This window comes from Anomaloglossus baeobatrachus, chromosome 4 (assembly GCF_048569485.1).
Source record: "Anomaloglossus baeobatrachus isolate aAnoBae1 chromosome 4, aAnoBae1.hap1, whole genome shotgun sequence".
NCBI lineage: Eukaryota > Metazoa > Chordata > Amphibia > Anura > Aromobatidae > Anomaloglossus > Anomaloglossus baeobatrachus.
Window position 1 is genome coordinate 701994345 of NC_134356.1, and position 15124 is coordinate 702009468.

Genomic DNA, 15124 nt, shown 5'->3' on the forward strand with positions numbered 1-15124 from the left:
ACATTGGGCCCCGAAGGTCCACACGCCCCAACCTAGGTAGGCCCCCGCTTAGATATAGGGAAACTGCCATCTGGGGGTGCAGCATGTTGACTGTAAATATTTGAATGAATGAGCACCAATCACCCGAATACTTCACCTGATTGCCGACCGTAAAAGGAGAATGTTGTCCTCGTGGGGACTTTATGTGTTCCCACTAACCCCCTTCCAGAGACATGGCCGAGAACTTGCAGGCCAACCACGATCTAGTGGCCTTGTAAATAATTTGTAGGGCCGTGTTCCGTGGCCGCCTCCGGAGAGGCAGATTGGAGAAAGGACCCGCAGCAGAGCAGGGTGGAGTCCGGTCAACACCAGGACCGGTGACCAACCTCCGGGGGTCAGGGGTCCCCCTGGACGTGGGGTCCCCTGAAATGACAGCCGGGTGCAAAACACCGTACCCGTTCCCGCTCGGGTGACCTGGACCAGGACTGGGGTAAAGGGGTGCTGCCCCTTTCTTAGGGGCAGCATCAAGGTGTAGGTTGCTTGGGTGGGGGAGCGGAAGAACATGGACCCGTCAGTTGTTAATAAAAATGTTTTATACCGTTAGTAACGTTTAAGAGAAAAGCCTCCCGTAAGGGAAGAATTAAAAGTATGCTTAATGTTATATGTTTGTTTTTCCCATGTTAACTTATATTTTTCAGAAATAAAACCGGTGATGGACGGGCAGCCCGCGGACGGTCTGCATTTCACCAAGGGGGAATGTGACGCCCTGGACTAGCCAGGTAGTCACAAATACAACATCACACACACTCCCCTCCCCTGGTTAGGCAACAACAGTCAAACAAAATCCTTGTTGCCTCCTCCAGGGTCTGATGGTGGGAGGACACCAGGTGGGGCGGAGCCAGGCAGTTGGCCCCACCCACCAAGGAGTTCACAGGCCTGGAGGCGGGAAAAGTAGTCAGTTTAGTTTTGGGAGTTTAGTTGAGCAGAGTTGAAGTTTCGCATTGAAAGTGACAGGAGAAAAACTGTTGGTGTCTGGGTAGGAGCCCAGGAACGTACTGCAAGGTCGGCAGATGGTGGTGGCCGTCTGCAGGAGTGGGTGCAGGTCAGCGGAACCGTAGGACCGGGGACGGGCGGTGGCCTGCCGGTACCGAGCCGGGGAGCAGATCTGTACCAAGCACAAAGGCAGGGCCATCAGACCCTGACCAGGCTAGAGAAACCATCGGAGTGAATACATTTTACAACGGTGCAGGGAAAGACAGCCACCATCAACCTGTCCGGTGAGAGCAAAGACACTGCAGCCGGCTGCGGGACCCGTCCATCTAGCCATTTGGTTTACCAGAGTCTCTGTGAATCTGTGCCTGAGTGAGTACAACAGTGCCATCCGCCACCGCGCCGCACTGCCCTGTAGCCCTGCACCACGACCCTACTGCCTCCCCGTACCACCACCAGGCCCCGGGATCACCAACCCCTACCGACGGAGGGGGAACCAACACCTAGCTGCTCCCCGCCATCGTTCCTGGGAATCCCGTCACGAGCAGCGGTGATGCCCACTATCACCACGACCCGTGGGTGGCGTCACGAACTATCTCCTAAAAACCACCCAATACCCCTTTTCACTCGGGGGCGAGGAACGCTGCTCGAGTCCCCGGGTCCAGCCCACCGCTCGAGCCACCGAGCAGCAGGAGCCCCGGACCCGAGAGTAGGGAGTGTGGCCCCTCCGCCCGCGACACTCACCTAATTCATAGTGCCTCATCCCCTGATGACGCCAGTGTGCTGAAACGTGATGGGGAGGCCTCCTGGTGATGACATCTCAGACATAAGACCACACCCCTTATATACAGCCCCATCCCTGGTGATGACGTCACGGATATAATGACTTGACCAGATATGAGACCACACCCCTGATATACAGCCCCACCCCCACTGAGGACATCACTGATAAAATAATGACACTTCATAAATAACTTTATTCGTTATAGACACAATGTACACCTTCCTCCTTTTCGCCGTCTCTTCTAGGACGCCCATTGTCCGAGCTTCTGGAACATGTCAAACACAGTCTGTGGAGGCCGAGTCCGGGGCTGGAGGGGCAGCGGGGGAAGCCCCTCGACTTTGAGGTACGGGGATTCTGTGTATCTTTCACAGGGGTCTGAGAATGCAAAGATGTCGGGTCCCTCAATGTGCAGCGCCTGCGAGGGGAAATAAAAGAGCATAAAATAATATGACCCTTCATCTCCCACCATCACCGGACAGACCCCCTCCTACCCCCCGCCATCACCGGAGAGACCCCTCCTACCCCCCGCCATCACCGGAGAGACCCCTCCTACCCCCCGCCATCACCGGAGAGACCTCTCCTACCCCCGCCATCACCGGAGAGACCTCTCCTACCCCCCGCCATCACCGGAGAGACCCCTCCCGCCCCTCAACATCACCGGAGACCCCCTCCCACCCCCTGACATCGCCGGAGAGACCCCTCCCACCGCCCACCATCACCAGAGAGACCCCTCCTACCCCCCCCGCCATCCCCGGAGAGACCCCTCCTACCCCCCGCCATCACCGGAGAGACCGTCCCACCCCCCAACATCACCGGAGAGACCGTCCCACCCCCCAACATCACCGGAGAGACCACTCCGGCCCCTCAACATCACCGGAGACCCCTCCCACCCCCCGACATTACCAAAGACCGTCCAGTCCCCCGACACCACCAGAGAGATCCCTCCACGTCCCACCCCCGACATCACTGGAGAGACCCCTCCCTCCCCCCGACATAACCAGAGAGACCCCTCCCACCCCCCGACATCACTGGAGAGACCCCTCCCGACATCACCGGAGAGACCCCTCCATGTCTCACCCTCAACATCATAGGAGACAGTCAATGCGCCCTACTAGACATGTCTGTCACACACGTATACCAGAATGGAGAGATGTAATGAAGGTGCCCGCGGTGTCCACACCAAACCCAACGAGGACACAGTCTCCGCAACATCTCATATAGTAATAAGAGGAGAAGGGTTCCAGGTCATCATCAATGTGCGGAGGAACAATGCGAATAATGCTCATGACAGCGGAGACGTCTCGTCACCCCCCTCACCAAGAACCAGACCACCCAAACCAGAAACCACCACCAGAAGAGACCTCACCACAACCATGCGGGACCAATCCCACCTCCTCTTCCCAGACCTCACACACCTACATCACTGCTCCTCCTAGACCTGTCCTCTGCCTCCTACATTACTCTGTGCTCCTCCTCCTGGACCTGTCCTCTGCCTTCTACATTACTCTGTGCTCCTCCTCCTTGACCTGTCCTCCACCTTCTACATTATTCTGTGCTCCTCCTGCTAGACCTGCCCTCCTCCTTCTACATTGCTCTGTGCTCCTCCTCCTGGACCTGTCCTCTGACTCCTACATTACTCTGTGCTCCTCCTCCTAGACCTGTCCTACACCTTCTACATTACTCTGTGCTCCTCCTCCTAGACCTGTCCTCTGCCTTCTACATTACTCTGTGCTCCTCCTCCTGGACCTGTCCTCTGCCTTCGGCATTACTCTGTGCTCCTCCTCCTTGACCTGTCCTCTGCCTCCTACATTACTCAGTGCTCCTCCTCCTTGACCTGTCCTCCACCTTCTACATTACTCTGTGCTCCTCCTCCTGTTAGACCTGTCCTCCTCCTTCTACATTGCTCTGTGCTCCTCCTCCTGTTAGACCTGTCCTCCTCCTTCTACATTGCTCTGTGCTCCTCCTCCTAGACCTGTCCTCTGCCTTCTACATTACTCTGTGCTCCTCCTCCTTGACCTGTCCTCTGCCTTCTACATTACTCTGTGCTCCTCCTCCTTGACCTGTCCTCCACCTTCTACATTATTCTGTGCTCCTCCTGCTAGACCTGCCCTCCTCCTTCTACATTGCTCTGTGCTCCTCCTCCTGGACCTGTCCTCTGACTCCTACATTACTCTGTGCTCCTCCTCCTGGACCTGTCCTCTGCCTTCTACATTACTCTGTGCTCCTCCTCCTTGACCTGTCCTCCACCTTCTACATTATTCTGTGCTCCTCCTGCTACACCTGCCCTCCTCCTTCTACATTGCTCTGTGCTCCTCCTCCTGGACCTGTCCTCTGACTCCTACATTACTCTGTGCTCCTCCTCCTAGACCTGTCCTCCACCTCCTACATTACTCTGTGCTCCTCCTCCTGGACCTGTCCTCTGCCTTCGGCATTACTCTGTGCTCCTCCTCCTAGACCTGTCCTCTGCCTCCTACATTACTCAGTGCTCCTCCTCCTTGACCTGTCCTCCACCTTCTACATTACTCTGTGCTCCTCCTCCTGTTAGACCTGTCCTCCTCCTTCTACATTGCTCTGTGCTCCTCCTCCTAGACCTGTCCTCTGCCTTCTACATTACTCTGTGCTCCTCCTCCTAGACCTGTCCTCTGCCTTCTACATTACTCTGTGCTCCTCCTCCTAGACCTGTCCTCTGCCTTCTACATTACTCTGTGCTCCTCCTCCTGGACCTGTCCTCTGCCTCCTACATTACTCAGTGCTCCTCCTAGACCTGTCCTCTGCCTTCTACATTACTCTATGCTCCTCCTCCTGGACCTGTCCTCTGCCTTCTACATTACTCTGTGCTCCTCCTTCTAGACCTGTCCTCTGCCTTCTACATTACTCTGTCCTCCTCCTCCTGGACCTGTCCTCTGCCTTCTACATTACTCTGTCCTCCTCCTCCTGGACCTGTCCTCTGCCTTCTACATTACTCTGTGCTCCTCCTCCTGGACCTGTCCTCTGCCTTCTACATTACTCTGTGCTCCTCCTCCTGGACCTGTCCTCTGCCTTCTACATTACTCTGTGCTCCTCCTCCTGGACCTGTCCTCTGCCTTCTACATTACTCTGTGCTCCTCCTCCTAGACCTGTCCTCTGCCTTCTACATTACTCTGTGCTCCTCCTCCTGAACCTGTCCTCTGCCTCATACATTATGTGGCATCCTATGGTTCAGTAGCCACAGTAACACCTGGTAGGTGCAGGAAAGGATTTCCATGTTAGGAGAATTCACATGACACACGCACACAGACAGACTCATCACAACACTCCACTAAACCGTGGTTAGGGTCTAGTGCAGATGAACTTGAATCGTGGTGAGCACCGTCCCTGAAACCAGCCTGGGGGTGGAGCTTAGAGGGTGAGGTGTCTGAGGTGAGTGGGCGGGAAGCCGGTCAGTTCCAGTCAGAGCCAGTTAGCTCCAGTCAGAGCCAGTTAGCTCCAGTCAGAGCCAGTTAGCTCCAGTCAGAGCGAGTCTGAAGAGACAGTTGGCAGAGTCAGTCGAGTCGAGTGAAGTGTGAGGGTCGGAGGCGATACAGATAAGGGGCGGAGGGACCAGTTTGGTTCACCCCAGAAGAAGCAACCCAGATACCGGAGTCCGAGTCTGCACGGGTTTACTCAGTACCAGCAGAAAAGACCGGAGAGCGAAGGGGACTTCAGTCTCCTGGCGCAGGAACACTTCTAGCACCACCATTAATAGAGCCGGGGACCGCAGCGGAGTTAGCGGTGTCCAGGAGAACGGATCTCATCACCTGCTGTACAAGTGACAGACACAGGAGAGGTCAGGGCCGGGTCTTAGACAGCCCAGGACTTAAACAGTAACAAGGAGTCCTCATTCCTCATAGATATGGAAATCCCAACGGCCACTGACCACCCGGACTGCACCGTGGAGATAACCCTGCTAACAGCATCAGTAAAGGCCCCGTCACACTAAGCAACATCGCTAGCAACATCGCTGGTAACGAACAACTTTTGTGACGTTGCTAGCGATGTTGCTGTGTGTGACATCCAGCAACAACCTGGCCCCTGCTGTGAGGTCGTTGGTTGTTGCTGAATGTCCTGGGCCATTTTTTAGTTGTTGCTGTCCTGCTGTGAAGCACAGATCGCTGTGTGTGACAGCGAGACAGCAACAACTAATGTGCAGTGAGCAGGAGCCAGCTTCTGCTGAGGCTGGTAACCAATGTAAACATCGGGTAACCAAGAAGCCCTGTCCTTGGTTACCCGATATTTACCTTTGATACCAGCCTCCCCCGCTCTCACTGCCTGTGCTGCCGGCTCCTGCTCTGTGCACATGTAGCTGCAGCACACATCAGGCAATTAACCCGATGTGTGCTGTAACTAGGAGAGCAAGGAGCCAGCACTAAGCAGTGTGCGCTGCTCCCTGCTCTGTGCACATTTAGCTGCAGCACACATCAGGCAATTAACCTGATGTGTGCTGTAAGTAGGAGAGCAAGGAGCCAGCGCTCAGTGTGCGCTGCTCCCTGCTCTGTGCACATTTAGCTGCAGCACACATCGGGTTAATTAACCTGATGTGTGCTGTAACTAGGAGACTGGGGGCTGGTCACTGGTTGCTGGTGAGCTCACCAGCAACTCGTGTAGCCACGCTCCAGCGATCCCTGCCAGGTCAGGTTGCTGGTGGGATCGCTGGAGCGTCGCAGTGTGACAGCTCACCAGCAACCTCCTATTTTGATACAAGTAAAATATATCTTTGTACCGTGTTAGCCAGTAGAGATAAAAAAATTGTTTAAAAGAACAGAGAGTCCTCAGTGGTTGATACCTTTTAATGGCTAACTGAAAAGATGGTAATAATTGCAAGCTTTCGAGACTACTCAGGTCTCTTCATCAGGCATGGTATAACACAAAATCTGAAGAGTCACGTATTTATACACAACAGGACTTAGAATAGTGCAGTAAAAAAAAAAAAAAAAAAAAAAAAAGAACAAGTTATATGAAAGAACAGAGAGTCCTCAGTGGTTGATACTAATGCCATCTTTTCAGTTAGCCATTAAAAGGTATCAACCACTGAGGACTCTCTGTTCTTTTAAACAATTTTTTTATCAGCAACCTCCTAGCAACTTACCAGCGATCCCTATCGTTGTTGGGATCGCTGGTAAGTTGCTTAGTGTGACTGGACCTTTAGGGTACATGGAGACCCGATGTGTGTGTGATAGATATTGTTATCCAAGGTCCGGCTCTCACTACAGACAGTAATTGCCTGAACATGTGGAGCCGCACAGCAGTGGCCCTGAAGAGACCGGTATCAGGCCTCGTGTGCTAAGCTGCCTCCCTGTGTGCAAAATCCTGATCCTTCCCAAGGGCCCCGAGGACATCGCTCCACCTACGGGGAGCGTGACAAACGAGCTGCTTCATCATCACCCGGAGGTCTGCAAGCAGTGCCGGTAATATTACCGGGAACCGTAGCTGGCGTCACAAGACACTTATGTAATATTACCGGGAACCGTAGCTGGCGTCACAAGACACTTATGTAATATTACCGGGAACCGTAGCTGGCGTCACAAGACACTTATGTAATATTACCGGGAACCATAGGTGGCGTCACAAGACACTTATGTAATACTAGAAGGTGGCTGGATTCTACGCATCGGGTATTCTAGAATTTACGTATTGTGTAGTTCATGTATGATTTTTGTTATATATATATATATATATATATATATATATATATGTTGTTGTGTGTAGTTACCAAGTGTTTGTGTAGGGCGCTGTACATGTTCTGGGTGTTGTCTGGGTGTGATGGGGGGTGAGAGCAGTGTTGTTTGTGTGTTGCGTTGTTTGTGGAGCGCTGTGTGTGTAGCGTTGTGTGTGTGTGTGTGTGTGTTGCGCGGTTTGTGTGTGTTGTGAGACTGTGACCGGGGTTATCTATGACGGCCGGTATGTCTCGCCCAGGTTGTGCTCACTCCATGATAGAAAGTAAATCCACTATAGGGTTAATGCTGTTTCCCTACAGGCTTAAGGAAGGGTTAAAGGGAAACAGGAACGAGGGCAGGTGTGCCGGGTGTGAGGGAGTGATCACAACTCCCTGAGTCTCTGCTGGAGAGACATGTATATTGCTGTGGATTTTTGTTTGGACATTAAACACAGTGTGCTGTGAACCTTGATGCCTGGATCCCGTGTCTTCTGCTGCGCAGCCGACCGCGCTACCTCACATATGGTGGAGAATCGGCGGGCATGACAGCCGGTGAGGTGTAGCATCCATCCCTGGTGACCCAGCTGCGCATGTCCTGGATTCGAGCGGCTATACTACAGCCCAAACCCGGCGACGCCATGGAGGACATACTAAAGCATTTGGCTCAGGCTAATGCACAGCAGCAACAGACCAATGCACACCTGCTCCAATCCTTGCAAGTGCAGGAAAAAAAACTCCAAGAACAGTTGGATCAGGCCAATGCACGTCAGCAGCAATCCTTGCAAGTGCAGGTCAAAATGCACCAAGAACAGATGGAGCAGGCCAATGCACGTCAGCAGCAATCCTTGCAAGTGCAGGACAAAAGGCACCAAGAACAGATGGAGCAGGCCAATGCACGTCAGCAGCAAGCCTTACAATTGCAGGAAAAAAGGCACCAAGAACAGATGGTTCTCCTGGCCAAGTCGATCCGTGCCGGACCGGCAGCAACAACCCCGGGACCGGGTGACGACGGCAGCGTCCGGAAAGCGGTGAGACAAGCGTTGCAAAAGATGACCCCGGGTGATGATGTGGAAGCGTTCCTGGCGGTGTTTGAGCGGGTGGCCGAGCGGGAAAAGCTGCCGACCCCGCAGTGGGCTGAGGTATTGTCGCCCTATCTGACGGGGGAACCCCAAAAAGCGTACCTGGACCTCGGTACCGAGGACGCCATTGACTATGTGACCCTGAAAGCCGAAATACTGGCTCGGTTGGGGGTGAATACCTATGTACGGGCTCAGCGGGTAAATCAGTGGTTCTATGAGGAAGCCAAACCCGTACGCTCCCAGGCCTATGACTTATTACATCTTGTAAAAAAGTGGTTGCAGCCTGACACTCTGAGCCCGGCGCAAATGGTGGAAAGGGTAGTAGTGGATCGTTTTGTGCGCACTTTACCCGTCACCGTTCAACGGTGGGTAGGACAGGGTGACCCGAGTACCCTGGACCAATTAGTGTCCCTGGTAGAGCGGCATGTGGCTACGCAGGACTTGATACGGGACACTGAGACTTTGCGTACCGCCCGTCGGTCCGGCCCCTCCAAGCCTAGGGCCAAGGACCCACCGCTGACAACGGTACAGGAGTCCCCTACCGTCCCGTCTGAGGCCGCGGCCGCCATTCCTGAGGTCCGGAAGGTTCTGTACCCTAAACGACAACCCGTCAAGGGGGTTTCCGTCCCCATTAGATGTTGGCGGTGCCAGCGGGTGGGACATATGGAAGCGCAGTGTCCACTCACCACGGAGCCCATGGATTGTGGGGTTACCCGGCGGGGTTCAATGTATGCTCAGGTGGTGTATACCGCTGACCTGGTCTCCCCAGAGACAGAGCCCCACTTGTGCCAAATACAGGTGAATGGATGTCCGGTTACAGGATTGTTGGATTCCGGAAGCTTAGTGACCCTTGTGCGATCCACCTTGAGAGCTAAAGTAAAGGCCACAGGACGCACTGTGGGGGTGGTTTGCATACATGGGGACCGCCACGACTATCCCACGGGGATTGTCACCATCACAGCACCTTGCGGTCAGGTGCAACATGAGGTGGGACTTCTTAACACTCTTCCTTATGACGTGATCCTAGGAAGGGATCTGCCCTATTTTTGGACTTTATGGAGGGGACCCCCTAAGTCCCCTCAGATATTGGTCGGTCCGGGACCTGAGCCCTACAATCCTGAATCCGGGACACCTGCCGTAGGGGTCACGATGATAGGGACAGAGTGTGAACCCGATAGGTCACCCCTAGAGGTATTGGCAGGAGAGGCTGAGACGGTCGAGCCCATCCCGGAGTTGGAGGCGTCCCCGGATACGTTTGGGACAGCCCAACTCCAGGACCCTACGTTAATACATGCCCGGAGTCGGGTGACAGTAGTTGACGGGGTGGCACAGCTGCCCAGTGCCCAGGTAAGGTACCCCCATTTCGCTCTTAAGCGGGATTTACTCTACCGGGTAGATGAAATACGGGGCGTAGGGGTAGAACAGTTGGTGGTGCCCCAGCCGCATCGCCGGCGGGTCCTCGACTTGGCTCATAAACACCTGATGAGTGGCCACCTAGGGGTCAAGAAAACGCAGGAGCGAATATTGCAAAGGTTCTATTGGCCCGGGGTCTTTGGGGAGGTAAAACGGTTCTGCGAAACCTGCCCGGAGTGTCAGCTTACTGCACCCCTGACCCATTTTCGCAGTCCGTTGGTACCGTTACCCATTATAGAAGTCCCTTTTGAACGGATAGGGATGGATCTGGTGGGGCCCCTCGTAAAGTCCGCTCGAGGGCACCAACACATCCTAGTGATCGTTGACTATGCCACCCGGTATCCCGAGGCGATACCTCTCAGACATACTGCAGCAAAGCTTATAGCTCGGGAGTTGTTTGCTGTGTTCTGCCGGGTGGGATTGCCCAAGGAGATCCTTACGGATCAGGGGACCCCATTCATGTCTAAAGTGACCAAAGAGCTATGCCGGCTACTCCAGATCAAGCAGTTGCGTACGTCTGTGTATCATCCGCAAACGGACGGTTTAGTCGAGCGTTTCAATAAAACCCTGAAAACCATGCTAAGAAGGGTGATTTCAAAAGACGGGAAAGACTGGGATATGATGCTTCCCTATTTGATGTTTGCCATACGAGAGGTGCCACAGGCATCCACGGGGTTTTCGCCTTTTGAATTGTTATACGGGCGACATCCCCGGGGATTGTTGGACCTGGCAAAGGAAACATGGGAACAAGAGCCCACCCCCCATAAAAGTGTGATTGAACACATTTTGGGTATGCAGAACCGCATAAGCGCGGTCATGCCAATTGTGAAGGAGCACTTACAGGAGGCTCAGGCCGCGCAAAGCGGCCGCTACAATAGACAAGCCACCGTGCGGACCTTTAAACCCGGGGATCGGGTGTTGGTATTGATCCCCACGGCGGAGAGCAAATTCCTGGCTCAGTGGCAAGGCCCCTACGAGATAAAGGAAAGAGTAGGGGTGGTTAACTATAAAGTATTGCAGCCCGGTAGGCGGAAACCTGAACAAATATACCATGTCAACCTATTAAAACCTTGGCAGGAACGGGAAAGCCTGATGGCTGTTTTTTCCCCACCTCCCTCCTCTTCGGGTCGTTCACATCCGGCTCCAGCGACCTCCGGAGAGGACGAACCGGAAGTAAGGATTGGAGAAGCCCTCACCAAGCAACAGAGGCGAGAGGCCAGACGGTTGGTTCAGCAGAACCCCGATGTCTTCTCCGAGCTGCCCGGTAGGACCAGTCTGATACGACATGATATTGTCACCGAGCCCCACCTGAAGGTACGCCTGAAGTCATACCGGGTACCGGAGGCTCGACGACAAGCCATATCGGAGGAAGTAAAGACAATGTTACGCCTGGGGGTCATCGAAAAATCCCGGAGTGAATGGGCTAGTCCGATTGTCCTAATACCAAAACCCGATGGCTCCTTAAGGTTCTGCAATGACTTTAGGAGATTGAACGAAATATCCAAGTTCGATCTCTACCCCATGCCCCGGGTGGATGAGCTGATTGATAGGCTGGGACAGGCGCGATATTTTACCACGCTCGACCTGACCAAAGGGTACTGGCAGGTGCCACTAACGGAGTCCGCCAAGGAGAAAACCGCTTTTGTTACGCCGGAGGGTCTCTTCCACTATGTTGTCTTGCCTTTTGGGTTACATGGCGCTCCGGCCACGTTCCAGAGGTTGATGGACTTAGTGCTGGAACCCCACCAGGCGTATGCATCAGCGTACCTGGATGACATCATTATTTACAGCTCCGATTGGCAGACCCACTTGGAACAGGTACAAGCGGTGGTGGACGCGCTTCGATCAGCCGGATTGACAGCCAATCCCAAAAAATGTGCATTGGGACTCACGGAAGCCCGCTACTTGGGCTACGTGATAGGCCAAGGAGTGATTAAGCCCCAAATTAACAAGGTTGAGGCGATCCAGAAGTGGCCTAGACCCCTGACCACGAAGCAGGTTAGGGCCTTCCTGGGTATCGTGGGGTACTACAGGAGGTTTGTAAAGGATTTTGCGGGACTATCAGCCCCCTTGACGGACCTTCTCAAAGGCAAGAAGTCCGTCATGGTGCGGTGGACTCCGCAGGCCGAGGACTCCTTCCGGGCCCTGAAGGGGGTCCTGTGCGGACAGCCCGTTCTGGTCAACCCTGATTTCCGGAAGGAGTTCATTGTACAGACTGACGCCTCGGAGGTTGGCCTGGGGGCAGTGCTGTCTCAGGTGGTTCAGGGGGAGGAACACCCCGTCACCTTCTTGAGTAGGAAGCTCACCCCTCCCGAGCGGAATTATAGCGTAGTGGAGAAGGAGTGCCTGGCGATCAAGTGGGCCTTGGAGTCCCTACGCTATTACCTGCTGGGACGGCAGTTTCGCTTGGTGACGGATCACTCTCCACTGGTCTGGATGAGGTCCGCCAAGGAACGGAATGCCCGGGTTACCCGGTGGTTCCTTTCTCTGCAGAACTTCCGGTTTACGGTTGAACACCGGGCCGGTAGGTTGCAGGGCAACGCCGATGCCTTGTCCCGCGGCCCGTGCTTGATGGCTGGAGTTCAACCCCGCACGCTTGAACTGAGGGGGGGGGGTATGTGAGACTGTGACCGGGGTTATCTATGACGGCCGGTATGTCTCGCCCAGGTTGTGCTCACTCCATGATAGAAAGTAAATCCACTATAGGGTTAATGCTGTTTCCCTACAGGCTTAAGGAAGGGTTAAAGGGAAACAGGAACGAGGGCAGGTGTGCCGGGTGTGAGGGAGTGATCACAACTCCCTGAGTCTCTGCTGGAGAGACATGTATATTGCTGTGGATTTTTGTTTGGACATTAAACACCGTGTGCTGTGAACCTTGATGCCTGGATCCCGTGTCTTCTGCTGCGCAGCCGACCGCGCTACCTCACAGTGTGTGGTGTGTTTTGGGGGGAGGTATGTTTTGTGCAATGTGTGTGTTGTGCGGTATGTGCGTATATTTGTGTGTGCAGCGTTGTCTGTGTGTGTGGGTGTCTGTGTAGGGCAGTTGTTTGTGGTTCCCAGTGTGTGTGTGTGGTGTGTTGTGCAGTGCGCGCGTGTGTGTGTTGGGGGGAGGTGTGCACTTCCCATCGTGCTCCATCCCCCATGCAGCGCACTCCCTATCATGCTCCATCTCCCATCCTGCGCACTCCCAAACATGCTCCATCCGCCATGCTGCGCACTCCGAAACGTGCTCCATCCGCCATGCTGCGCACTCCCAAACGTGCTCCATCCGCCATGCTGCGCACTCCCAAACGTGCTCCATCCGCCATGCTCCGCACTCCCAAACGTGCTCCATCCGCCATGCTGCGCACTCCCCATCGTGCTCCATCCCCCATGCTGCGCACTCCCAAACGTGCTCCATCCGCCATGCTGCGCACTCCCCATCGTGCTCCATCTCCCATGCTGCGCACTCCCAAACGTGCTCCATCCGCCATGCTGCGCACTCCCAAACGTGCTCCATCCCCTATGCTGCGCACCCTCCATCGTGCTCCATCTCCCATCCTGCGCACTCCCAAACGTGCTCCATCCGCCATGCTGCGCACTCCCAAACGTGCTTCATCCGCCATACTCCGCACTCCCCATCGTGCTCCATCCCCCATGCAGCGCACTCCCCATCGTGCTCCATCTCCCATGCTGCGCACTCCCAAACGTGGTCCATCCGCCATGCTGCGCACTCCCAAACATGGTCCATCCGCCATGCTCCGCACTCCCCATCGTGCTGAATCCCCCATGCTGCACACTCCCAAACGTGCTCCATCCGCCATGCTGCGCACTCCCAAACGTGCTTCATCCGCCATACTCCGCACTCCCCATCGTGCTCCATCCGCCATGCTGCGCACTCCCAAACGTGCTCCATCCGCCATGCTGCGCACTCCCAAACGTGCTCCATCCGCCATGCTGCGCACTTCCAAACGTGCTCCATCCGCCATGCTGCGCACTCCCAAACGTGCTCCATCCGCCATGCTGCACCAGCATCAGCCTCTCTACCCGCAGCATCAGCCTCTCTGCCCCCAGCATCAGCCTCTCTGTCCCCAGCATCAGCCTCTCTGTCCCCAGCATCAGCCTCTCTGTCCCCAGCATCAGCCTCTCTGTCCCCAGCATCAGCCTCTCCTCTCTGTCCCCAGCATCAGCCTCTCTCCTCCCAGCCTTCCCCAGCATCAGCCTCTCTTCTTCCAGCCTCCCCCAGCATCAGCCTCTCTTCTTCCAGCCTCCCCCAGCATCAGCCTCTCTCCTTCCAGCCTCCCCCAGCATCAGCCTCCCTCTCCCAGCCTTCCCCAGGATCAGCCTCTCTCCTCCCAGCCTCCGTCCTCCCAGCCTTCCCCAGCATCAGCTTTCCCCTCCCAGCCTCCCTCAGCATCAGCCTTCCCCAGCATCAGCTTCTCTCCTCCCAGCCTCAGCCTCTCTCCTTCCAGCCTCCCCCAGCATCAGCCTCTCTCCTTCCAGCCTCCCTCAGCATCAGCCTCCCCTTCCCAGCCTTCCCCAGGATCAGCCTCTCTCCTCCCAGCCTCCTTCCTCCCAGCCTCCTCCTCCCAGCATCAGTCTTCCCCTCCCAGTCTCCCCCAGCATCAGCCTCCCCCTCCCAGCCTTCCCCAAGATCAGCCTCTCTGCTCCCAGCCTCCTCCAGCACGCCGTGCTCCTCTGGCGACACTCACACACACGATCGCATACACTCACACACACCCGATCCCGACACTCACACACCCCCGATCCCGACACACACACACCCGATCGCATACACTCACACACACAGACACTGACGATATCACACATACGCGCTCACAGTCACAACATCCGGAGATACCACATGCTTCTGGCCATGTGATCCTCCGTCAGGTCCTGGAAGGTCACAACAGCACAGTATCGAGGCCGAGAAGCAAGCGATATCGCCGGATGCTGTGAGTGTGTGGATGCGATGTGATGTGTGTGTGAGGTGTGTGTGAGGTGTGTGTGAGGTGTGTGTGAGAGTGAGTGTGAGAGTGAGTGTGAGCTGATGTGTGTGTGTGTGCGTGTGGATCTTCTGCTGCAGGACCTTGATGCGCTTGTAACCATGCCAACGTATCCCGTCCCCCGCTCGCACCACTCCCAAGCGAGCGGGGGATGGGGGGGGGGAGGGAGTACAGTACTCACCCCCCTTAACAGCCGTGTCAGTTCGGGGAATGCGCGGGGAAG

General features: G+C 55.3%; 1 protein-coding gene across 1 annotated transcript in view; it reads right to left on the reverse strand.

Annotated features, from left to right (window-relative positions):
* Window positions 1–1926: 1926 nt before the first annotated feature.
* Window positions 1927–15124, reverse strand: part of PPP1R35 (protein phosphatase 1 regulatory subunit 35) — a 43331-nt gene continuing 30133 nt past the window's right edge. Inside the window, exon 5 of the mRNA XM_075343287.1 lies at window positions 1927–2168. Within this exon, the coding sequence (XP_075199402.1) occupies window positions 1995–2168 (174 nt within the window). The 3' untranslated portion in view covers window positions 1927–1994. The remainder of the gene's footprint in view (window positions 2169–15124) is intronic.